Consider the following 24,963-nt stretch of genomic DNA (forward strand, 5'->3'; position numbering starts at 1 on the left):
CAGTTGCTAAAGGAATTTATAAAAAATTTATATCTCTCTTTTTTGGATGAAGATTAAGTAAGTAAAAGGGCTAAAATATCTTGCACTTGGATTGCTTAGGAAAATGAGGAAGGAACAAAAAAATGCTTTTGTTTTCTTGCGTTTTCGTATCTTTATTAAAATACTCACACGCTTAACTTACACGTATACTACACGAGTATGTAGTTAAATTAAATAGACTTAGCTCCCTACACATTACTCGCGCAAGTCGAACTTCCGCGCTTCGATCTCGCTGGAAGGACGCCGGCACACGCTCGGCGCCCTTTTTATAAGCACGCGTCGCGACAGACAATCGATTTGCCGCCGGCGACGCAGAATTTCCCAGAAGGGGACATCCCTTTTCAGTTCCGATATCACGTTGGTATTTTGCTTTTAACCCTCCGACACATATATAATTTGTCGCGACATCTTGAACGATAAAATATCTCGCAGCAATAAAATATCTTCTCCAAATGGAGGCCTGGAGAGGAGAATATTGATCATTCTTTATGTGTAAAACTTGGTGATCGATTCACTATTCTACTATTGCGCCGTAATTTAGCTGATATTTTATTAAATTAATTTATTAATTTATCTTTTATGACGTAAAATGAGATTTTTTGTTCATGATTTGATGTGTAATTAAAAAATTTTGTGTATTTCTATGTAGCAAAAGTAATCTGAGAAAATATGAAGATATAATTGTAGTTTTGGGTATTGATGAACATGACGACTTTTGGAAATTCGATTTGTTAATATGATATATTTCTATCAATAAATAAAAATTATGCAAAAAGAGTGCGAAAATTAACACTTTTCTGTCCGGTAAAGTTCAATTGAATCATTCAATTTTCAATTTTTTACTTGGTTCTTCGGAACTTTCAGATCTATTTAAAATCAATATAAGATGTAAGGATTATCATTTGCAAACATATTGATGAAAATGTTACTAAATTATTCAATATTATCTTTTACTGTATTTTTCGACAATAATAGATACTAAAGATAGATAAACAATTCTCAAAACTTCTGCTTGCCATTTACAGTTTATCTTTTAATAGACAGGAAAGTGCTAAGAATAATCCCACAACCGAATTTCCCTCATCTCATCATAGCATCATCCATCTTGGGCCTCGTCATTACACATCGACCCCTATAACAAATCTCTGTCATGTGAGACACTTTCGTTGTGGTCGAGGTTTTTAGAACCTTGCCCAGCATCGTAGAGTTCGTCCTAAATATGTTACCCATTTGTCTACTCGATGTTTTCGTGGTCGTCGTCGAAGGTTCTGTTATTGAGGTCTCCTCGGACAATATCACCGTGTTCGTGGTCGTGTCTGGAACTGTGTTCGTGGTCGTTTCAAAATTAATAACGTTCTCTTTCGTCGTCGTTTCTTGTATTTCTTTAGATTTTATCTCATTCTCTTCAACCTCAACACGACGTTGCGTCGCATAAATATCCTGTGGAGAGTTAGTCGTGGCGGCTTTTCGATCGATCTCTTTACTTTCTTTCATACTCGCCGCGTGGGCCAAAGCAGTACTATTTGTATTATAATTATCTGTCACACTTTTAGCTTCGATCACTTTCGCGATCTCCTCATTCTCCTCGGCATTTTTCATACTGTCGAAGATAGCCTTCACGTAGTCGGAGAGTGTTCTCACAGTGCTCTCACCCTCGTTTCGCATAACGATGCCTGGGATAGGCGTCGTGGTATATGAATTCATGGTAGTTTGTGACCTATCGAAATCCGATGGGTATCTTACTTCGCTCCACTCGGTTTTATGATTCTTCGGGTGCGCCTCATTATCTTCGTTTTCTTGCCTCTTTAAGGTCATTATATGTTCCTTCTCTTTACTGATGGCACTCAATTTTTTATCTTCCTTTGGAAAGCCAGCCAGTTTCGTTGTGCTATCCTCGTTTTTCTTCGAGATTCCTAATCCATCAGGATAATTTGATGGTAGGTTGTATCTTTGATTAAATATCTCGACGTTTTCCAAATTATTTTCGCTTTTGTCTTCCTGTGAATTCTTGTATTTTTTTGGCTTAACTTCTTTTTGCACTTCAGTTATCGCTTCGTAGGACTCGTCTTTTGATTCGTTTAAATTTTCAGTTACTGTTGTAACGCGTTCTTCATCAATATTTGCTATCAGCGTCGTATCGATCGGTGTGTAATTCTCTTTCAAGGTTGTAACTTGATCATCATCAGAAAAAACGTACGGAGTCGTCATTGGTGTCGATGTCGTCCAATCGGGTATTTCGGTAGTAATCGAAGTGATACGAGTCGGAATGGAGACTTCATCATTCTTCAGCATCTCTTCCAGAAAATCCTGGAGAAGCGATTTCTTATCTCTCGATTCTGCGGCTGTCGTGCTACTTATGGTAACGGTCGTCGCAATCGGCTGGGCGGTGGTGAACCGCGAGTCGTGAATCGGATTGTACTTGTATTGATCTTGAATCAGACTGTTCACCGCAGAATTGTAGTGCTGAGATTCGGCGGTGACGAAATCGTCTACGAGAGGTCTTACGCGCACGCGAACTTTTCTTTTCCGGGTCTGAAAAATAAATTTTTTATTTATTCTTACGTACATTGTCTCGTGCAGAATAGAATATCACAAGAAAGGCTCCTCAGATAACTTAAAGAACTCCATACTAATTATATGGATATTGGATTCTGAAATGAATTAATTTTCAACTGTAATGTAGCTTGTAATGTGATGAAGAAGAGATAAAAGGCTGAATAATGTTTTCAACTATGGTATATTAAAAGTGCTCTGTGAGCACAAGTTTTACACTTTGATACATCATAGCTCTAAAACTATCGATTATTGAATATATTATATTTGTAACTTCCTTATATTTGTAACTTATCTTTTGTTCACTATATCATAAGCTGTGAAAATTAATTCAATTTATTCGGGATCCAATTTTCCATTTAATTAGTGCGGGACTATAATTAGTCCTTTTAATGCTACATTCGAATTCAGTATTGTTTACATGTTATTTGTTTGATAACGTTAATTATTTATTTTGCAAAAATATTAGATTGTTCTATACTTTTATTTTAGAATATTTTAGAACATTTTACCTTTCTACCGATAAGAGAATCAGATTTTATCACTCTCGCGTTGTCATCCATTTGTTTCGTAAAGTTTTCATTCTGATCGCTCCAATTCTGCGATTCTGGCAACGTTTCCTTATCGCTTTGAGATTGATCCTGAAGTACTGTTGTCGCTAAATTCGTCACTGTCGTCGTAGCGTTCAATTTCTCCGTGTGATCCTGCGCGTTCGTTTTCCATCCGAAACCATCCATCATTGTGTCTACATTGTCAGCATCGTTTAGATGTTTCTGATAGTCCGAGGAAACGACCATCGTTACCGATGACACCTCTGGTCCAGCCGTAATAATCTCAGGCGTGTTTTTATTCTCCTGATCATTATCGGTTCTGCTTCGGCTTCTTTTCGATTCATCAAGAACGCGATTCGAGGCGAAGCTCGGCTGGAACGATGTCTTCGACAGCTTCGTGGACCACTGACTTTCGGCGCCGTAAATGTCACTGCTGGACTGCGCGTTCGCATCCGGGCGATTTGATTGGCTATACTTCTTCGGTGAAATACTAGCCAGCTGAGTCTGATCGTATTCTTCACGTTGCGATATTTGTTCCGGCAGATTGCCAAAGTTTAGAACAAATTCTTGAGGCGGATACTAGAAACATACATGTTACATTTAAGCAAGCTAAAGGAGTAAAATCACTGAAAAAAAGAAATGTTTAATTTTAAGATATTAAAATGTTTTATTCTTGACTCTATTTTTTAAACACTTAAAGATGTTTCAGTTTTAAACATTTCTTTTTATAGTGATATATCTCGTAGAAAAATATTGGTAATAATAATTTAGTCAAATATTTATATAGCAATAGTTTAACACGCTTTCATAATTGTTCCTTTACTTTAAAATGATACAACTCAGAAAACGTAATTTTCGAATTATTACCATTATTAAATAAAATATTGTACAATTATCTTAATTTCATAGAAAATCATCAAAAAGTATAATTTTTAAACGTTACTACTAAAAAAATATAATTTTGAAAAGAAGTCGTCCAAAATCATCATAATTTAAAAAGGGTTGTAAAACGAAAACGAAATTTGATCATATTAAGAATATATTCTTTTTGCCGATATTATTAGTCAATAATTTTTTGTCAAATTTGAAAAATAATTTTTTCCCTTTTTTAGGAAACTATTTTTTTAGTTGTGTCACATTTGAAGGAAACGATCATTCTAAATTACAAATGAGAAAAAAGTTTCTTCTTTTCTTTTCGTAACATCTATATTATATCTAGTATTTATTCTTTCACAACGCGATCCTGAAAGAATTTACTTACGTTTTCGCTGTTTTCCTCGTAAAATTGTGTCGGTCTATTTTGATTTGGCACGAATTGCGGCGCGACGTCGAAATTGTCTTCGTAGAGAGGTTGCTGTCCGCTCGCTGTCACCGGCAGCTGTTGTGACGTTATTCGGGGGTAGTTTTCGTCTAGCGGTAATTCGTTGTTTGCCTCGAGGCCGGATTCCGTGGTTGTCGTAATACGTTTCTTCCCCGGTCGGCGAATTCTTCCTCGTGGTCTCGTCAACTTTGTTGGTTCATCCGATCTTATTTTCGATTTTGTAGTATATATGGCATTGTCTGGTACCGTCGTCGCAACAGGTACAGTTTCCGTCGAAGTGCTCGTTGTTGTCGTCTCGAATATTTTCGTAGTTGGACGACGATTTGAGGTTTGGTATTTTGGACGATTTTTTAAAATGTGTGACGGGCTCGACTCCACCGCCGTCTCATCATGGGAAAGGAAGTGCTGTATCTATGACACGTTTATTAGTTTTTATTTTTGTTTTTATTTTTCAAGCTTTTTAGAAAATTGATTTTAAACATTTTCTGCGTTATACAATACGTTGAAGGTATGATTGATGGAGGAGTATTACACGAAAATTTCATTTTTTAATTTCTTGTGAAAAACACTTTTTGGACAATATATTAAGAGAATTGAAAAATTTTAAATATCGAAGATTAATGGATTATATAAAAACATACGTACTTTTAAAAACTGTTAGTTCGGTCAAAGGTTATTATAGCAATGCAAATATTATTTATATATTTTTTTTAATTAATATAATTTCTTTTTAAAATACGAAAGTTCTTGAAAATATTACAGAAAAAATTGTTATTCAAAGATTTATTTATTTTTCTGTGTAAAATTTTTTCTTTTTCTATTATTTTGAAGAACGTACCTCAGACAAAGCGGGTCTATATGTAATGGGTGCTTGGAATCTGGTATCCACTGGATGCACTGGATGCACCGGTTGGAAATTCGGTGGTCTTATGAATCCGTAATCGAGATCCTCCTCTACCGTTCGAGCTGTCGTGGTTGTCGTCGGTGGCGGTATAGTTGTGGCGATCAGTTTTTGCTGCTGTGTCGAGTGTACCTTTATGTACTCATTACCCTCGGTTTGTACCTGCGACCCGTGACTTTGCGGACGTACGCGTGTCCTCGTCCTCGATCCATCGCGATGCCGATGACCGGTGGTACGACCGGAATCATTGTTCACAGCGCTGAAACGTACGTACTCGTCCTGAGAATCACGGGGTCGCGTTTGAATCGCGGAGTCGTGATGAGTGCGACCGCCTCCTAGACGAGCTCGAACTCGTTGACGTATTATTACCGGCGCCGGAGTGGTTGTGCTAGTCGTGGTGATCTGGAATAGAAATAATCATAACGATATTTTTTAATTTTGCACGTTAAAAAATCATAAACCTTATACATAAAGAAAGTAAAGTATAAATCTTATAGAGAGTATTTATGAATGTTTATATAAATGCATGTAGTATTTATATAAATATTTATTTATAATATGTATATTTCAGTTAACGAAGTTTAAATTTGTATAGTAAAATTTTATTTTCTGCGGAACATTTCTGTAATATTTTATTATTTTTAAGTGTATTTTAATAGTATAAAATCTTTAATTAGAATTATATGTAGAAATTATAATTAATTATAATTTATCGTATTGCTGAAATTTCACATAAAAATGTCTTTAAAACATACAACTAAACATTTGTATAACATTAAAATAATATTATTTTGATTATACATACTTCCATAAACGACGTCTCTGTCGAGGGAATCTGTAATTCATAATCCTCCTGCTTGCTTTGTTGAAGTGGAACAAAAATCGGTGATGCATTTGGATCAGTTTCTATCGCTGCACTCTCGAGCTTGCCGGCATTATAATCTGGTTGAGTTTGCATCTCATAAATCGGAGAATATCGATGTTCCTCGCCAGGCGTTATTTGTGGATCCACTGTCGTGGCCAGATTATAGTTGGTCTCTTCCTGGTAACGCGGATATTCTTTGGGTCTCTGGGAAATCGTTTGGTCCGAATTCTCGTTTGCAATTTGATAATTGAATCCATTCACCGGAGTCTTTTCGAGTCCCGATGGCTGGAAGTTTTCATTCTGATCATACACTGCGTCTTGTTGCTGATAGCGCGTTTCTTGAGGACTGTTTTGTGGGTAATTTTGACTCCTGGAATAATCATCGGACACTAAAGGCGTGCTGTGCTGGGCTTCGCTCAACGGCGGATAATTCTCGGTCTGCATGGGAGCAGTTGGATAATTCTCCGGATAATTATTCATCCCTGACAAAGGAGTTTCTTTCTGTTGGAAACCAGAAGCGGGTCCGCTCGGCAGCGAGTACGTGTCGGGAGATACATTACTCTGCGAATCTCTTTGAGAATAGTTCTCGAAGTTAGGTGCTTGAATGTTGTGATTTTGAACCTGGACAAGTTTAAGGAACAATATTTACAAATAACTATGTACAATCCATGTAGCAAACTAACGTCATTTGTTGTCATTTTGACGTTAAAATTTTATTACAAATAATATAGATAATAATAATTATAAAAATATAATTCCTAATCATAATTATTTACCATATAATTATAATCACAAGTATTACAAACATTTTCTCTGTGTATCTGGAAATATGGAATTTTTACGTTTTCTTTCTTTCAAAATCTTGATATTCGAATATTATAAAGAATAAATGAGATTAAAAAATTAATTGTACCGCGGACTGGGAATTCGCTCTATCTCGACTTCTGAACTTTTGCGTTCTGGATGTTGGTCTTCTGTGTTCTGTGTTTGCATTATATTTCTGTGTGGTCTCCGGTGTCTTCGACTTCGTTGGTTCATAAGAGGAATCGTGGTAATCTTCCGTTGTGGTCGTAAATCTAGACTTGGATCGATTATACGTTGGTCTTCGGGTTGGTCTTTCCGTTTTATTACCAGGTGCCTGAGTCGTTCTAGCTCTTGTAGGTACGATTCTACTTCTATACATGATCAGATATAATTCTAATATATTAACGTCCCACTGACATTCACGATTGAAAAATTTTTACGCTCTACTTAAACTTAAACCATCAATTTCGATAAAATGGCATAAGAATTTTACGTGGAAAAATTTTATGTTATTCTAACATGATATAAATTACGATATAAATTACGTATGTACTTAAAAATCGATAAAAAAAACTTTGAAGAACATTACAAAAACTTGAATCATTTATATTATTAAACATGAATTATATATTAAATTGTAACTAATATGAATATCTATTTCAAAAATTTAAATAACAAAAGATATTTTATATAATAAAATTATATTAAAAAATTGTGTTACACATAAAGTACTATAAATAAAATTACACTCACCTTCCTCGTGGCCTATAAGTTGTGGAGCTTATACGTGTAGTCGTTGTTGGCATCGTAGTCGTGGTCGTGGTCGTTGTCGGTGGTGGTGTCGAAGCAATAGGAAGATTCCTCTCTTGCTTGTCTAACAAAGAATTTACCAAACCCGGCAAGTGCGGAGAGATTGGTGGTAATTCAGCTGGTAAATTGTATTGTGTTGGTCCTACTGGTCCTCTGACGTCATTGGCGTCGTACGATTCACCTAGATTGGACTGGGAATGATATTGTTCAGCGATGTATTTCTGAGGTTCTCTTTGCTGTTGGCTCAGCTCTTGATTGATGAGCGCTAATTGAGCCGCCAGATCCTGCTCTTTTGTGGAGGGATCTTGTGAACTTACTGACCTGTCCTGGAAATTTGGTGTACTAGAATAGATTACTTCCTGTCTATAGCTGGGTGTCGTATCGACTTTCGGAGACTGAGTAGTAAGTTTGGTAGATTCTTGTTCATAATAATGCTTCGGCTTTGTTTTCGTGGTTGATTGTTCGTCATAGTATGCCGTGCTGACAGGAGACGGCTTATTATCGTAATATTGTCTGAATCTAAACTTTGAACTTGAAGACGGTGTTGAATAAGCGGACTCATATTTAAGACTGCTAGATTCCGGAGAAAAATTTTGAATGGTCGAGGAATCATAGGATGCGGTGGTAGCGATGGTTCCGCTTTGATCAACGTCACTGTAAGAGTTCGGTTGGATTAACGGCGTCGGGTTGAAATTCTGTTCCTCCGTCGGAGTGTTCGATTCCGAGGATGTTTCCGATAAGTTATTGATAACGACAGAACCAATGTGCGGCGCTGGGAAAGGTATTTTAGAATAACCCGGAGGCGGTTCAAAGCTTAGCGGAGCGACGAAGAAAGGCAGTTTGTCGACTTTGCGTTCTACCCTGTTATGATCGATTGATGACAAATAGGGAAGATCGAACTTTGCATAACCGTAAGGAGGATCCAGGTTTGACGGACCCACGAATACCTGCGGACTATTGGAACTGATGTTCTCCAAAACAGCAATGGTTTTCGCATCTTTTAAGATCTTTAAGACGTCAGTAACCTTCACGGTATCTAATCTGGATGTGGAACTGCCCATGTAAACGGAGAGGGGTGGCTGATTAGGCGATGGTGTGGTAGTGACCTCGCGGTGATTTGACTGTTCCTGATATTGATTGACTCGTGGACGTTGCCTGCCGCGAATCTTTTTGATCCTAGTGCCATCCGTAAGATGTTGGCGACGTGGCTGTTCACGGATTAAGGCTTGAGACTGGGTGTTTTGGAAACTTGGACTGGTGGCTCGTAATTGCTCCTCCTGTTGACTTTCCAGAATTCTTTGCTGTTCCAACTCTAGCTTCTGTTTCTCCTCGCGTTGTCTGGCTTCTTCTTCGCGACGTTTCTCCTCCTTGATGCGAAGTTCAGAAAGCCGTCGTCGTTCGAGCTCTTCCTGCCTCTGTTTTTCTCTAGCATCGCGAATTCGATCCAATTCTCGTTGCCTCGCCATTTCCTCCAGCCTTTCCAATTCTTTTCGTTTCTTGTCGGCCTCTTTTTGTCGCAGCAGTTCTTGCTCTCTTTGAAGGGCTTCTTGTTGCAATCGTGTTTTCCGTTCGAGCGCTTTCTGCTCCTCATTCAATCTAGTGAACTCTTTTGCGCGTTCCTCCTTTAGGAACTGCGCTGTCTCTTGGTGTTCCTTCTGGATTTGCTGCAATACTTGTCGCGCGAAGGCTTCTTGATCGGGCGAAAGAGAGGTTTGGTCGATACTTGCTTGGTTCTCTCGTTGAGAATGCTGTTGGCGAACGGGATATTGTTTCCTTCCACGACCCTTTTTCAATTGACCTCTTTGCGCCAATGTTTCCGCCGGAACATATACTAGTTGAATCTACAAGATGTTACTGCTATTAAAATGTATCTTTAATTCTGATTTATCGACCTTTTATGTTTTATAAAAATGAATGCTATTTCTAACATAAGACTATTGAATTTAATAAATCAAAGATCTGATATCTTTTTCTTGGAATACTTATGAAATATTCATTTAACATATATTTTACAGTATGGTTGGTAAAAATATTTAAATTTTGTTTTTGTTGCATTATCAAATTATTAATTGTATATTGATTATGTTATTATTATTCTTACAGATAATAATATTATTAAAGTTATCTATAATAAGGATTATAAGTAAAATTTGAGATAAAATTTGAGATAAAAATCAAACTTTGTTATTTATTTCTTTGTAAAATCTAATATTTGCTTACAATCATTATCGTAAGTTCTGCTTTTGTGTTTAAGAAATCAGGTTTTACTTGTGTGTTAGTTCCGGTTTCGCTTGGTTGATATATGAATCTTGAATATTCTTTACATGCTCTGATTCTGTTTCTCTGATTTAATCTAACAATACCATTGTAGAGATAAGAATTGCTCAATGTTTGTTAATTTGTCGGAAAGAAAGCTACGTGAGAATTTTATTGTACGAACCTCCTCCTCCTCATCGCCCACGCTTCCAATTAGAGAAGGTTGCGGTAATCCTTGCCCTTTCAAACGTTTTCCGTCTGGTCTGTGACTTCCCGGTTTCGTTACATAAGTTTGCGGTCCTACTTGCGCGTTCTCTACATTTTCGTAATTTTGACCGTGTTGCAGTGTAACTTGACTCTGAACGGGCAAGTTCGACAGTTCTTGATTCTGATAGGTTTGTCCTGGTCTCTGGAAGGTCTGGGGAGGATGTACTGGCGGAAGCGCCTCCGAAGCTGGTTGCGGGGGTATCAGAACTTCCGACTCTAATTCAGGTGCCAATGGCAAATTACCTAAGGAACTTGGCGGTAGTTTCTCATCTTCAGTGTTACTATAATCACTGGGCGGAAACGGTTGAGTCTGTAAATAAATGTAAAATTAGTTGAGGGAAATAAAGGAGACCAGTTTAATTACATACAATTTTTTAAACCTTGTTATATATAAACTTAATATATTATAATATCTGTATCATATATATCTAAACAATACATTTAAATATGTGTTTTTTTATACAAAAACTTTTTGCTAAATTTATTTTTTCCGATATAAATATGGCTTCAATCTTTTAAAAAAATATATTAATTTATAAAGGTAACTGTACAAAAAAAAATTCTTCAATGTTTATATAATGAAATTTTTTATAAAAAAAATAAATTTAAAAGTATCTTGCATTCTCTCTACATTGAAGCTAATCTTACTTGAAGAAGTTGTTGCTGAGCTTTGAGTTGTTGTTGCAACAGAAGGAGCTTTTGAATACTCTCTTGCGTTTTCTGCAGCTGAATCAGCTGTTCCTGGTATTGCTGTTGAAGGGCGGGCGGTAACGAGATCGTTTGGATTGGATTCGGTAAATGCGTGCTGCTAGACAGAAGTCCGCTTTCCGCGTTGTTTCGCTGCAATTGAGCGGATGCAGTCCCTGGATTAGCCAGGGGAATCCATTCGCTGTTAGATATTTGTCGTGACCATCGTTCAGCCGCGCATCCATCGAATCCGCCTAACAACGTTAGGACGATGAATACTGCGGTCGATGTGAAGCACCTCCGAACAATCTAAAACCAACGATATCGATTAATTGGATCACGGAGTAATTAACTTTGGCGATGACACACACACACACACACACACACACACACACACATGCGTTACATTGACAGCGTAAAATTGCTTCGATTGACTTTGCAGTGAATATGGGTCAACATCGACGTTGATTCGTTTTGGCGTAATTTTTAAAATAAAGCATATCCGTGTGCGCACATTGTAAGTGGTATAAACTTCAGTTTCGTATTACAGAATAAATTGCGCACTATACACGACGTATATAAAGTTATAAATAGAAATGTTTTTGAAATTCAGCAAAAAGTCAATCGTTTAAATCAAATTTAACAGTCAAAAATGTGATAATTAATTAAATAATTAAAATACAAAATGACTATCTACCTCCTCTCTCTCTCTCTCTCTATTGAATGATAAATAAATATATTAATAAAAGACATATTTTATTATATAATACAGAAATAGAATCGAGTTATTTCATGTATTAAGAAACAGGATGTAAAGTACATTAGAGGGTAAAAAAACGTCGTAACGCTTCATGCAGAAGGTAACAAGAAATCAACCGCAATTTCACTGCTATCATATTGAGAATAAGTAATCGAGATCATGGACCGATGAATTGGCCACGATTTGATAATTTTAATGAAACCTGCGGTTTCATAATACGTCAAAGCTGCGACAAAGCTGTGATAATCAAGCGTACGCACGTACACAATACTATTAATTACTTCCGATATGAATCCCGATATTATTTCTTGTCAAACGTTTCATAAATAACTTTCTATATTATAAAATCTTTAAATGAATTATTTCCTCATTGAGAGAAAGTTATATTGTTCTACGAGTAGACAAAAGATATCTGACAGAAGAATAAAATTATCGAATATATTGCAAATACATTTAGTAGAATAGTATTATAATTGTGTTATCATTCATTATTGAATGATCTTTATTTTAATATCAGAGAGAATTCCTATTATTATTCTTAATTTCTTATTTAATTAAATAATATTTAATATGAAAAAGAGATTACTTTTCCTTTAATTATTAGACAATTATATAAATTTTAATTGACAATAATAAGAATAGATAGTTATTAGAATTCCATTTATTTCCTTTGTTTAATTAATTATATAAATTGAATTAAAATGTTATATATATGTTTTCTGCATTGCACATAGTCGGTATTTAAATGTAATTAGGCGATAAAAATATATTTCTTTATATATATATATATATTTTTTTTTTTAAATTATATTATCTAAATGAAAGTATTAAATTTTATATCTATATATTTACATGTAATTAAATTGAATTTTTATTCTTTTATAAAATGGGAAAGTTTTATACTATTTCTATTTCTGATGTTTGCGATTTGCTCGTTTTGAGTGTCATCGATCGATCGTTCATCACGACCAGAGATGCGAATGACACGTATTATTGCATCGGAATAACGCATTGGTTGTTGTTCCGATATCTGCTTTCGATACAATTTTCCGTTTCGTTTCCACTTCATTAACGCGGAATTGCGTTAATACTCTATTTTGTGATATTGCTATCACATGAGTGGTTAAACGAAGGAATAAAATATCAGCGATCACGTAATATCCGATCGTAATTTTTACATGATATTTGGTTTTTATTTGATTTTTATTTAAGCAAATACCTAACATTTAGAGATTTTAAAATTAAATCATAGCTCCAGTAACAGTGCGCTGAGCATGAATCATTTCACATGTAAAGACAACTTTCACTAAAACTAGCTACCGCTTTTATCTATTTATATATTCGTACAATATACATCTGTTTATTCTGATATATCGAAAAAAGTTGCTAATTATTTTTTAAAAGTTAGATAATAATAATTTAAATCTTGTTAATAATTATTATAAGCCTATTAAGATAAAAGAGTTTAATTTACTTTAGCCGAGTATATACGATGTCAATTAAGATCCTAGGAATATTATAATTATAAATAGAGTTTTAGATTGGTTTAATAACGCAATTAATTCACAAGAAACATTTGAAGTGTAGGGTGACATGGTACTCCAAGTGAATGTAGTCGACCTTCTAATTGTGGACACGGAAAGTGTAGGCATATATACTGTCTTAATCTATTTTATATCAGCAAGCAATTGACGGGAGCGTAACCATTCACACACATAAATTAAACAAAAAGGATAATTCTTTTTTTGCGATTTCAATATTTGGTTCTAATTGATTTTTTGCGATTTCAGTATTTGGTTCTAATAAAATAATAAATTACTTTAAAGATGTTAATAAATGATAATTAATTAATAATATTAATAATATTAATAAATGATAATTAATTTTTAAATAAATTATTTTAATAAACTATAATAAAGTAAATAATAAATATAATTAAGAAACATTTAAAAGAAAACAAATCTTATTAGTTACTTGTTTAAAATTGAATTTATTACATTTTCACGGTTATAATCTAAATCTGACATATAGAATCAGAAAACGATTATTAATATTAAATTAATAATTGTTTGCCATTAATAATTTTAGGTAATGACTGCAAAAATGCCATTAAAATTATTATATTGTTCTATTAATCTCATCATTAATTAATTATCATGATTATTATGCGACGATTACCGTCGTTAAAATCCGTAGTAAATTAATATCATCGCATGTCGTCTGCTAATCGAGGAAACTTTTGGAGTGCGACCAGAGCTAACGAACTGTGAATCGGATCAAGTAGCATACAGCAATTTCTAACAAACTCGGTTGTGATTATCTAGTCTTACGAGATCGCAAGTTGCCAGACGAAAATGATGATTGATGGATTGCACAAATAACTATGCGAGAAATAAGGGTATGTGGTAATAAAAATTGAGTAAAATCTATTTGTAGTGATGACTATATGAATTGTGATTTAACGCATTGAATTTTAATGATAATACATGCAGTCATCGATAATCCCGGAAAAATTTCGAGTGATTGGAACGTGTTGAAGATTGTTATCGTACGTCTCGATATTATCGCTAACATGCTTTTCGATATAACCGGTGCAATTAAAGTTTGCACAATGATATCATCAGTATGATGATGATATCATCATCGGAGTGAATGCTAATGTAAGGAACGCTAAGAATTTGTTAATTCCTGAACTGTATAATGATTTTTGAATGCGAATTGGTCAGGTCTTCGTGCTACTAACATGATTTTGATTACGCGCCGCGAGTATATCTATATAATTTTCATTACGGAATATCGCGTGTCGGACACGCCGCGCGATTTTTCTGCTTTCTTCGCGATTTTTTCCGAGCGCATTCCGACCGGTCGTTTTAGAAACGAATTCATCGAGTGTAAAATAACGGCGCGATCTACCGGAAGGGCCTCTTGAAAAAAAAAAGAAATCGATCCCAAACATATGAGACGTTTGCTTTGCATATACTTACGGCGTCATAAATGCCTAGCCATCAGAATTTGCAGGAGTATCGAGGCATGTTCAAGACGCGCGTTTTCTTTCTAAATATTCGTATTATGATTAATTATTTAAAAAACGGTAATGTAAATTTAAAATTAACTTTTAAACTAGTCTTAAACTAAACGTATAATTTGTAAATAAAACTTAATAATATATAAATATTTTATAAATAACGTAATTATTTTACATGGGGAAAAAACATATAAGGATATATATTCTTGTATGTTTTTCCCCATGTAAAATAATTACGTTATTTATAAAAAAAAACTACCGATAAAATTAAATTGACCAATAATTAATTATTTATTTTGATAAAATTGATTAATTTGAAAAAATAAGAAAAAATTGCAGAATGTTTAATCGCATTTGTTCTTGTAAGAAAAATAATACTACGTTATTTATAAATTGCTTATAAATTATTAAGTTATTTATAAATTATATATTTAGTTAAGGTATTTATAAATGATTAAATTTAAATTAAATTTAGATAAATGATTAAAATTAGATAAGTCTAGTTTAAATTTAATTCAATTTTAAATGTTTTAAATTAAATTAAATTTAAATTTAAATTAAATTAAATTTTTTCAAATAACCATTAATCACAATGCACGAATACTTAGAAAGGAACGTGCGTTTTGAATTTCATGCCTCGATACTTCTATAAATTCAGATTTCTATTTATGACGCCGTGTATAGCAATAGAATTTCCGGAGAATTCGTTCGTCGTTTTGGTAAAAGCATCGGCAATGAAAAATTCACTTTCAAGAAAAACTGAGAATAATATGGAAACATTTTTTAAATATATTAGGTGTTGGAATTAATTCGTAGCGTTTTTTAATGAAAGAATGTTATTTATTTCACATGAGCATTAAAAAATACATTAATGAAAGTACTTCCCATCACTTGTAAAACGCTACGAATTAATTCCAACACCTAATAATATATCGAAAAAGATTATGTTGAAGTCAATCGACTAACTGTAAAATAAACACAACATCGCAAATAACATTATAAATTTTTGAAGTTTTATTTCTATATTTATTCTTCATTTTATTTCTTTTTATTTGGAAAGAAGAGTTTTATTAAAGTATCTAAAAATTTTTCAGATCTGTGTGTCTAGCTAAATTTTTTTATATTAAAAAGCAATCGTACGAATATCTATTAATAATTTGATATTTCCTTCTCCTTCTCTAATAACATAATTTATCAGAGATACATCCTGGGGATATCTTCAGAACAATCAAAGCGTTTACGGACATCCTAAGAATGTCCCCTGGAAGTTTATACTGTTAGGAATAGTTTTAATTCCCGAAGAAAACGTGATGATCACATTTAATTTAGTCAACTATGTAAACTAGACAATTGTCGGAAAAAGCATATCTTAAAAAGTGCTAGTTCAAGAATTTTCCATACTTCCAATTACATTTGAAAGTATGTTGTCCCGTGATAGCGATGTCGTTGCAATTCCGTTTTCAATCCTAGTCGATAGCTTCCCACGCGCACCTAGCTGTGGGTGTGACTGAAGCTATCCATGGCCGTCAAAAGAAATGACTTTCTCTCGGTTAATGGATGCACGTAAAGCATGATGCGATATTCTCCGTTCTTGCTGAGCTTCGCTCGTAAGATCGCGTAGCCAATGCTGCCGGTAATGTGTGCAATTATCAGTCGTTCATGTTCGCTACATGCCGGATCAGGACGGCGTTAAAAAGGAGGTCGAGCACCTTTCTCTCAACGCGCGAGGAAGCTAGCCCGGGTCCTCAGATAAAGGCGCGGTCTTGGTTTAACATGGTCACGCTTTTAATAGTTTGAATGACGCCGTAAGACATGATGAGACAATTTCATTAACTTTCCAACTCTTTAAATTTTTTAATGTTCAATAAAAGATATTCTTAGAAATACATAGTACAAAATGATTGTTTGATGTAAAATTGCTAATATTGTATCTTCTAAACGTTAGATTGATATCAGGATTCAAGATGTCAACACTTGTTAACACTTGTCAGTAATGTTAACACTTAGAAGATGTATAGATACATATATTTATGAACGTATAAAGATACATATAAATATCTTATTGAAAGATAAATCATATTTTTTTTATTTCTTTGCTGAATTTTAAAGTATATTATATATTATATATTAAAGTATTAAATCAAAAAGTAAATCAATAGCAATCAATGATATCTGAGAGAGAAAAAAAAATTTAGAAACACTGATGATCTCTTTGTTTATACAAATGCTTCGATATATTATTTCATCTCTGTCTGAAAGTTAGGAAGGATATATGGCGTGCGCGAATGTGCGTAATCTTGTCAAATGTGTCATCTGAAAAAAATGGCAGCCTTCGGAATTTCACGCTCTACTTGTACGTTTGTACTATTCTATTCAAAGTTGCTTGCGAACTTTCGTTTCTCAGATTTTTCGAGAGGGTGCATCTAAGAGGAAAGTACTAGCGGACAATATAAGTTTCGATCGAGTTTCTTGTAAATAGGCTTTACACACAGAAGGTAACAGAAGTATCGCGGTGTGCTGCTGCGATGATATCTTGCAGTCATGGTTTATTGGAAAACATATTTTGTTATTATGGATTATACATAAGTACATCTCTGTACTTAATTGCTATGTAAAAAAAAATTGAATTAATAAATTAATTGCGAACGCATAATTTATAATAAAATATAGCTTAATTTGATAAATACATTTTTTGTCATAAATTAATTTTTATATGAAAAGTCTTATAATTAAAATTTCATTTGCATTATTTATTTGCCGAATGAAAAGATTTATCGCGGTTGAAAGATTGTACTTATTGTATCAGATCAAATTAAATTCTTATAGAAAAAGTTTATTATAGACTTACTGATCGATATTTTTATTTTCTGTTTCCATTTTTTAAAGTTTTATCGAAATGCTTCTTTCAAATAAATCGATACTCGTGTCTCAAGTAAATTAGTCTTGTAAAAAGATATATATAAATTATTTAAAAAGATAATGTTTATTACAAATATACCTTTCTCTAGAAATTTGTCATATATCTTGGTATCGTTCAATCTCATTATAATTTCCACCAGCTATTGTTCTTTCTCCATATAACAACTGCAGCGAATTTATCTGATGAATATCCACATGCAACATGCAGGGCAACAATAAGCAAACGAGCGATTGTTTTCACTAGGAAAAATGATACAGTAGATATCCATGTATTTACAGATTCGTTTTCTATGGTTGAACAACAATCGCACATTTCTGCAGTTTCAGAGATTTGTTGCTTATGGTAACAGATATAACTTTATCGTCTGAATGGCTTGTTTGACGTGAACGCAAATCAGTGATATATCTCCCAGTGGGACTCTCTCGATCTCTACTTGATCAGCTCCTGTCACCGACACATCATCGACAGGTTTCACATCCCGGTCGAATGGCCGACGCCTTATCGACGTGCTACTTATTGTCGCCGACTTTCTTCGCCGACTTTGTTCCACCTTTACTTTCGCCTTCGAACTTTTGGCTCCCACTCGAGCGTGCTACACCGAGACCGATTCGGATGGCAGTTCTCCGGCTATCGCGATAGATCGCTTACTCGTGCGACTTCCGACTATAAAAAGAAGCAAATAACACCCAGCCGGAAATGAGGGAAACTTACGCGCGTGTAACGCTCGGCAGGAAAATAACGTTGTACGATGTGAAATCTGTTTAGCTTTTCTCTAGAAGACAAGAGTAATCCATTTAATTACGCATTAGTCTTATCCTATATTTTTCTTCTATTCGAAAATCGTTCCGTTTCGTTCAAACAAGATTTAAAATTTTGATTTGATTAATCTGAATGTCAATTAATCTTATTAGCCTAATCGCCAGTTCTTGAGACACATCATGCGGCCGCTGGGACAATGACATCGCATCGTCGCGAGGTCATTATCCTTGAATAGGATACACCTGAACAACAATGCGATTAGCATGGAGGACGATTACGGAATTAGTCGCACATGAGGCACGATTGTACGCATTGTTCACACGACGTATGCAAGCTTTATGATCTATAGTTACGGTAGGCATAGGGAAATGTCGTGACATAACTAATTCTAACTTTCTCAAACGAGTTTTGTCAGCATCTTATTTACTGCTTATTAAAAGAAGACGAGATTATAACTATTTAAAGGATATATGTTTTTTAAAAATTCTGCTCTGAGATAATTAGCTTAATTTAGATAAAGCGACAGCGTTCTTCTTATTCCTAAGGAATCTAAATATTTTTTGCACTTGCTAAAACTTTTATTGCATAAGAATCGGGCTTTTGCATATTTTTCTCAAAAGAAATTCTTTCTGTCTTTGTGACAACACGAAATTTGCTCGCTAGATCAACAGCATGACGCGTTGTAGTTCGTCGCATCAAAATGTAATTAAGGAGAGCAGTGAAAAGAACAAATTTTTTCTAGTTTTATTTCGCTCATGAGAGCGGCACGCGATGGAAGTATTAAGAAGCCGGAGGCGCGGGGATTTCTTTTCTTTACTCGGTTACGTGCCACTTAGTTCGGACTTTTGCTGCAAGGATTTCCGCCTACACTGACCTTTCAGAAGAACTATTTTGACGTCATATCCCATCGAGAAACTTCGAAAATACTTCTGTAGCTTTGCAAGATTTATAATTTAAATTTTGACACTACAATAATACGAGTCACATTAGAGCATTTTTCTTTCTTTTACACGCCATTAAATGCTTAGAAAACCTTAATATTGTCAACATTTCTCAGAGAATCATGATCTGTTTTTATTACTGTAGATTAACTTTAATCTCAGTTCAACTTACTCTTCATTTTTTCTAATTTTTAGAAAAAGATAAAGAACTTTGTTGAATCAAGATTAAAATTAAATACATTAGTAGAAACTGACAACATTGCTAAAGACTTGATCTAAAGTTAAATTTTTTGAAATGTTTTTTTGCGAAGCACGTTAAAAATATCATAATACGAGATAATACGTAATAGCACTTTACATAAATTTTTATTAAAAAATTTTAATTACAAATCGTTTTGCATGATTTATTTATTTTACAGCACTCGATCTGAAAATGAATTAGGACCTTTTCTCTCCTAATCTTCTCTCTCAGAATTGCATGTAAATATTTAATTAATTAATGAGCGCGTGTATGCATCCGTGTTATCATCAATTATAAGGATTAAGCATACGAACATACTTGGTACGCTGAATAACGTCATACACAATGAATCAGAGGCAAAACATGAAATTTCCCAATTTAGGAAGATAAATTTTGACCTAGTTACTTACAAATATAAGCATATTGTGTACTTTAACTCTATTCCAATTACAATACAAAACTAAAATTGTTAATTTTATATTTGTTATATAGTTATTACAAAAGTGAGTTTTTTAAAAAGTAATAAAGCTGTACACTGTTTTTAAAATATAGTTTCAGTTAACGCGTTTTATTTTTACAAAAGAAAAAAGTATTGATTTTGTCGTTTTGTATATAAAAACTTACAGAATTATCGACACATTCTTTTAAATATTTTTTAAAATGTATAAATTTTAAAATAGAGTTCTTTCTAAATACGTAATTAATTCTTATATCCCTTGTATTAAAAAAGTAATATGAATAATATTATAATTCTTATAAAGGCAATTTCTGTCAAATTCTATTATCAGATTAGAACATATTTTTCCAAATCTTTCATACGTATATATTTTTGAAGCTCTTTAAGTCTAAATATTAGATTATAAATAAAGTAAATAATCCTAAAATAAAGGAAGTATAATCAACAGAATAATCCGATAATCATGGGACGTTTTTATTCGTCTGTATATAGATTGAACAAATTTCACACTGCACGTGGTGTGGCAAGTAGGCCGCAAACTATATAACTCGAGCATTAAATCACGCGATCGGAGATTGAACTCATATTCAGATTTCACTCGAATATCCTGTCGAAATGGCCCGAACCGGGAAAAAGGAGATGCCTCTATCATGAAAAATCGAATAATAGACAAAAGTCTCGGAATTATTCGCCGGCGGGAACGAAATGCGGGTCAGTGTGTGAACAACTCTTCGCTCCTTATGTTGCAATTCAGGAGGTCACCGACCGTCTTTCTTTCTCTGTCTCTTTCCTTATCGCCATTCTTCTCACCTTATTTTCCGACGAAGAAGAAATAGTTACGCACGAATTTTCTTCATTTACGCGCAACTTCATAACCCGCTGGTTATAGTTAATCGTTAGTTATACAACTCTCTCTATATAACTATATCATCTCGAACAAGATTTCGATACTCATAGAACGTGTTTGACGGAAGAAAGGCGTCGACGATCGTTATCGATATGTACAAAATGACATTTCGCATAAGAACTTCTGTTACTTTCTCTTTCCGTCTTTTTTTTTTCTTTTGTAATAGATTCGGTGATCCTTAACGTGTTCACGTCAAACATGTTATAGACGCCCGCCATTCAACTTCGACATGCTTATTAAAACTTGATGCAATTTATATTTTTCTGCCATATTGTACGTGACCACTTATTTGATTTCGTAGTATACCGTAAATCTTTAATAAGATCTGCGTTTAAGCATGAAGACCTGAATGCAGACTATATTCAGGATAACCGTAACGCAAAAAAAAAAAAAAAATAAATTACATGCGCCTGATACGCTACGACCCAATTATAGCCGATTGAATGGAATATAAGTACTTATGTCTTCACATGCATAAAATTTTAATGAAGAAGATAGAGTGATATTATTGACATTATCTGTTTACTGAAATTTTATTAGTTACGCCAATGAAAAGACATTTTTAGGTCTCAAATAATTAATATTTAATATTCGATGGTATTCCTTAAGCTGGCTTAAGTTTAGGAGCTATAAATTATGTACTGTGAAATTTTACAGCATCGGCATACAGAGCGTAAGTTAGAAAGCGTAGTAATGCGGGAGACGCATCGACACACTGGTCTATTTTACAATTATCTCGTTATTCGAGATAAAAGAATGCAGTCGCAGATATTTTGCATATTTCGGATTGTTTTCGTATATCGAAAGGGGTACCGCATATATTTGAAATACTGCACATGAAATACACATCATTATTTTACAAATAAAACATATTTTATTACTTCTGTATTTTCTTTAAAAAATAAATAAATTTATTTAAAAATTGATAGAATTACACATGGATTTAAAAAGTGATTGCTTTAGTATTACATTTTTGTAAATATTTAATGTTTGAATAATATACAGAGTAAACATTTTAAGTTATATGTGCACTGTACATGAAATGTGAAAAGATTATTTACTGTAATGAATGTCAGAATAAGATATTCTCACAGTTACACGTTTTATTCTCTAAAGAGGTCGAACATTAAGCAGAAATGTTACTTTCTATTGTTAATTATGCACATGTTCTGATAATGGAAGTCTATAAATTTAGCAAACTATCCATGCAGATTTACACAAATGAGATTTTCTTTGTGCCAATTTTTTGTATAAAATTATGTAGTGATTGCTCTCTCTCTCTCTCTCTCTCTCTCTCTCTCTCTCTCTCTCTCTCTCACACTATTTTATGTGAATATGATAAACATATTAATAATGAACTTTTACTCTTTGACGTCATACGAAATGAAAGAAATGATTAACATATTTATCAAATATTGTACTTTAGAAATTTCTTATAAAGCTAATTGTTTTTAATTTTCTGTTTGTTAAGTTAATTACCAAATTATTATCTGTCAACATATAAAATTCTTTTGTATGCACGTATAAAAATGAAAGATTTAATTCCTAAAATAACTTTCTAAACCTGATTAACAGTAGAAAGTAACATTCCTTCTTGATGTTTAACTTCTTTAATAATTTCCTTAAGAATGAAACGTTTAATTTTATACGTTTAATTTGATAGCAATTTAATATTTTCAGGGATCTTCTATTATTGTCTATGTCAACTCCAGTCACAAATTATTTATACTAAAATTCACGCAGATATAAAATGAAGGATTTTTAACGCAATCCTATGAAATCCACGGACTCACCATTGTACAGGGTGGCTGTATTTCCGCACTAGGTCACAGCACCACCCTCGACCTACTGTCGGCTCCTCTTTCTCCCTTTTTCCCTTTCTCTCGACACCTACGAACTTCACGCTACCGCTTTGTTTACTAATCGTGTATTCTGCACTCGTTCACATCGCATCACCGGCACACATGCCCCCCTGTCGTATTCCAATCCGTATTTTTTATCGTAATTAAAATCCGATTCTCCCGACACTTCGATCTGTCTCCGTTCGTTCCGCAAGCTCGGAGCGAAACCGTCCACGTATACGTTGTTTTGTCGACACGGTGGTACACTTGCGGTCTTAGGAACACGAGCAGTTTGAACGGGCTGTCCCAGAATGGACAGGCTATATAGATATCCCCTCCAGAAACGGGGAACTCGCGGCCAGAAACCCGGGTACCACCAACATAATCCAGGAGAAAGCCTCTCCTTCGATTGGTCCTATAGTGTTTGTACACGCTGAATATTACTTTGAGGGATGAGTTTTAGTCTCAAGAACTCGTGCTCAGAATTATTATTTTTGCTGTATATTAGAATTAATCCGAAAAAATCGAGGTCAAATAATTACTTTTGTTTTTTTAACTTTGTCGGGAAGCAAGATTTTAATAAATGCTGTTATATTAATGAACGCTCTGTTATACTATAAAAATATATTGTAAGAAAAGTTTTTTATATTCTTTTTATATATTGAAAATATTGAAAAATTTTATTTTGCATATAACTAGATGAACAAATTGTACAATGTGGAGATATATATATTTGTAGAAATTTGCAGTAGTAATATAGAAACATCATTTCCAAAAGCTGCATTGAGTATTATTTATAGATCTTCTTTTTGTATGAATGTATAAAAAAGATAAAAACTATCGCACGATCGGAATCAATTATTTTCCAATTGCGTCCCATGATATTAACATGTAGTGCTCTGATTTCTTTTTGTAGCGATTTAATTGCGCGTCATGTTCCAAACTCGAACTGTGATGTTTTATGCATCAGGAACATTGAATGTCCACATTGTAAAGTATCGATTAAAAAATAATAGATGCTATAGATTTGATAGATTTGATATTATCCTACCAGTATTTCATATTCATGTAGTTAAAATGCAAATATTTTTTTTAGTATATGTGATTAATATTCTTTATTATAGGTATTTTACAAATTAATTAAATAAATTAAAGAATTTTATAATATATTTTTTAAAAATATTATAAAGTAAAATATAGCACACAGATACAATGATTTTAAAAGACGCTTTTTTCTTCGGATATATTATCTAGTCTCTGTGGGAGTAAAGAATAGGCGGATATTGACATAAAATCTCAAAGCCTTAGCCTTCTCTAGTGAGTGTTTGTACAAGAACATTAAAAGTCGACGTATAATACGTGCATCAAACTTATCTTAGACCTTGGAAGTACAATTTATTTTTATAATACGTATCTACAAATATATTTTATATTATGTACAATTACATTCCAATTAAGTTATAAAATTTTGTCTCAATTTCTATGGCAATCTATGAATCGTTTAGAATGGGCTTTATGATAGAGAGAGCTGCTCCGCTTCGGCCGGAGCTCACAAGGCGAGCCGAAAGAAGTGAGAGGCGAACGGAGGTGTATGCGTGTTACTCGTTCTTATGCAATTTCTGATTGGAATCGTGGGTCACTCAGTTCGTCGACTCTTACGGAAATATGCGCCGGCCACGATCCTCTCGCCCGCAGGAAGGAACGAAGCGTCTGGGATTAGGAAACGCATCGACCATCAGCCCCGTCTGAAACATATCGTTGGTTCTTGTCGTGACCTGTACGCTGTTCTCAAGATGTTGCATCTGATGGTGCTTCTGAATGGAAGACGATTTTTGTCGGAAGAAATACGCCCCAACTCTGCGGAATTTTCGCAATTCTCCACAAACATAGATTTTGTCTCCTGATTTCGAATACTCGAATTAAATTTGAATTGATTAATAGAGAAAAAAATTACTACTCGTAATAAATTTAATAATATTTTGTATTATACATGTTTACAAATTTTTATAAACAAATTATTTTTTATATTTCTTATTTATAGCTGATTAAATTTTATAT

General features: G+C 33.8%; 2 protein-coding genes across 3 annotated transcripts in view; one reads left to right on the forward strand and one right to left on the reverse strand.

Annotated features, from left to right (window-relative positions):
• The window catches only part of LOC105147947 (uncharacterized), a 104,645-nt gene that overhangs the window by 23,196 nt on the left and 56,486 nt on the right, over nt 1–24,963 (forward strand). The window lies entirely within an intron of this gene.
• Nucleotides 127–23,544, reverse strand: LOC105147912 (uncharacterized). Its single transcript, XM_011059275.2, has 10 exons — nt 22,858–23,544; nt 11,016–11,363; nt 10,285–10,677; nt 7,788–9,685; nt 7,144–7,405; nt 6,171–6,851; nt 5,303–5,767; nt 4,405–4,875; nt 3,105–3,722; nt 127–2,571 (listed from the first exon to the last, which is right to left on the reverse strand). The coding sequence occupies exons 1-10, from the start codon at nt 22,858–22,860 to the stop codon at nt 1,120–1,122; spliced, it is 6,591 nt and encodes a 2,196-aa protein (XP_011057577.2). The 5' UTR covers nt 22,861–23,544; the 3' UTR covers nt 127–1,119.

Source organism: Acromyrmex echinatior, chromosome 5 (genome assembly GCF_024713525.1).
Source record: "Acromyrmex echinatior isolate Ae372 chromosome 5, ASM2471352v2, whole genome shotgun sequence".
NCBI lineage: Eukaryota > Metazoa > Arthropoda > Insecta > Hymenoptera > Formicidae > Acromyrmex > Acromyrmex echinatior.

Bases quoted from the DNA above. Each gene is read 5' to 3' on its own strand.
- LOC105147912 (XM_011059275.2), bottom strand. The intron at 6,852-7,143 runs GTACAATTAATT...AAACTTGTCCAG, and splicing joins GAGCGAATTCCCAGTCCGCG to GTTCAAAATCACAACATTCA. The intron at 2,572-3,104 runs GTAAAATGTTCT...TTTATTTTTCAG, and splicing joins ATTCTCTTATCGGTAGAAAG to ACCCGGAAAAGAAAAGTTCG.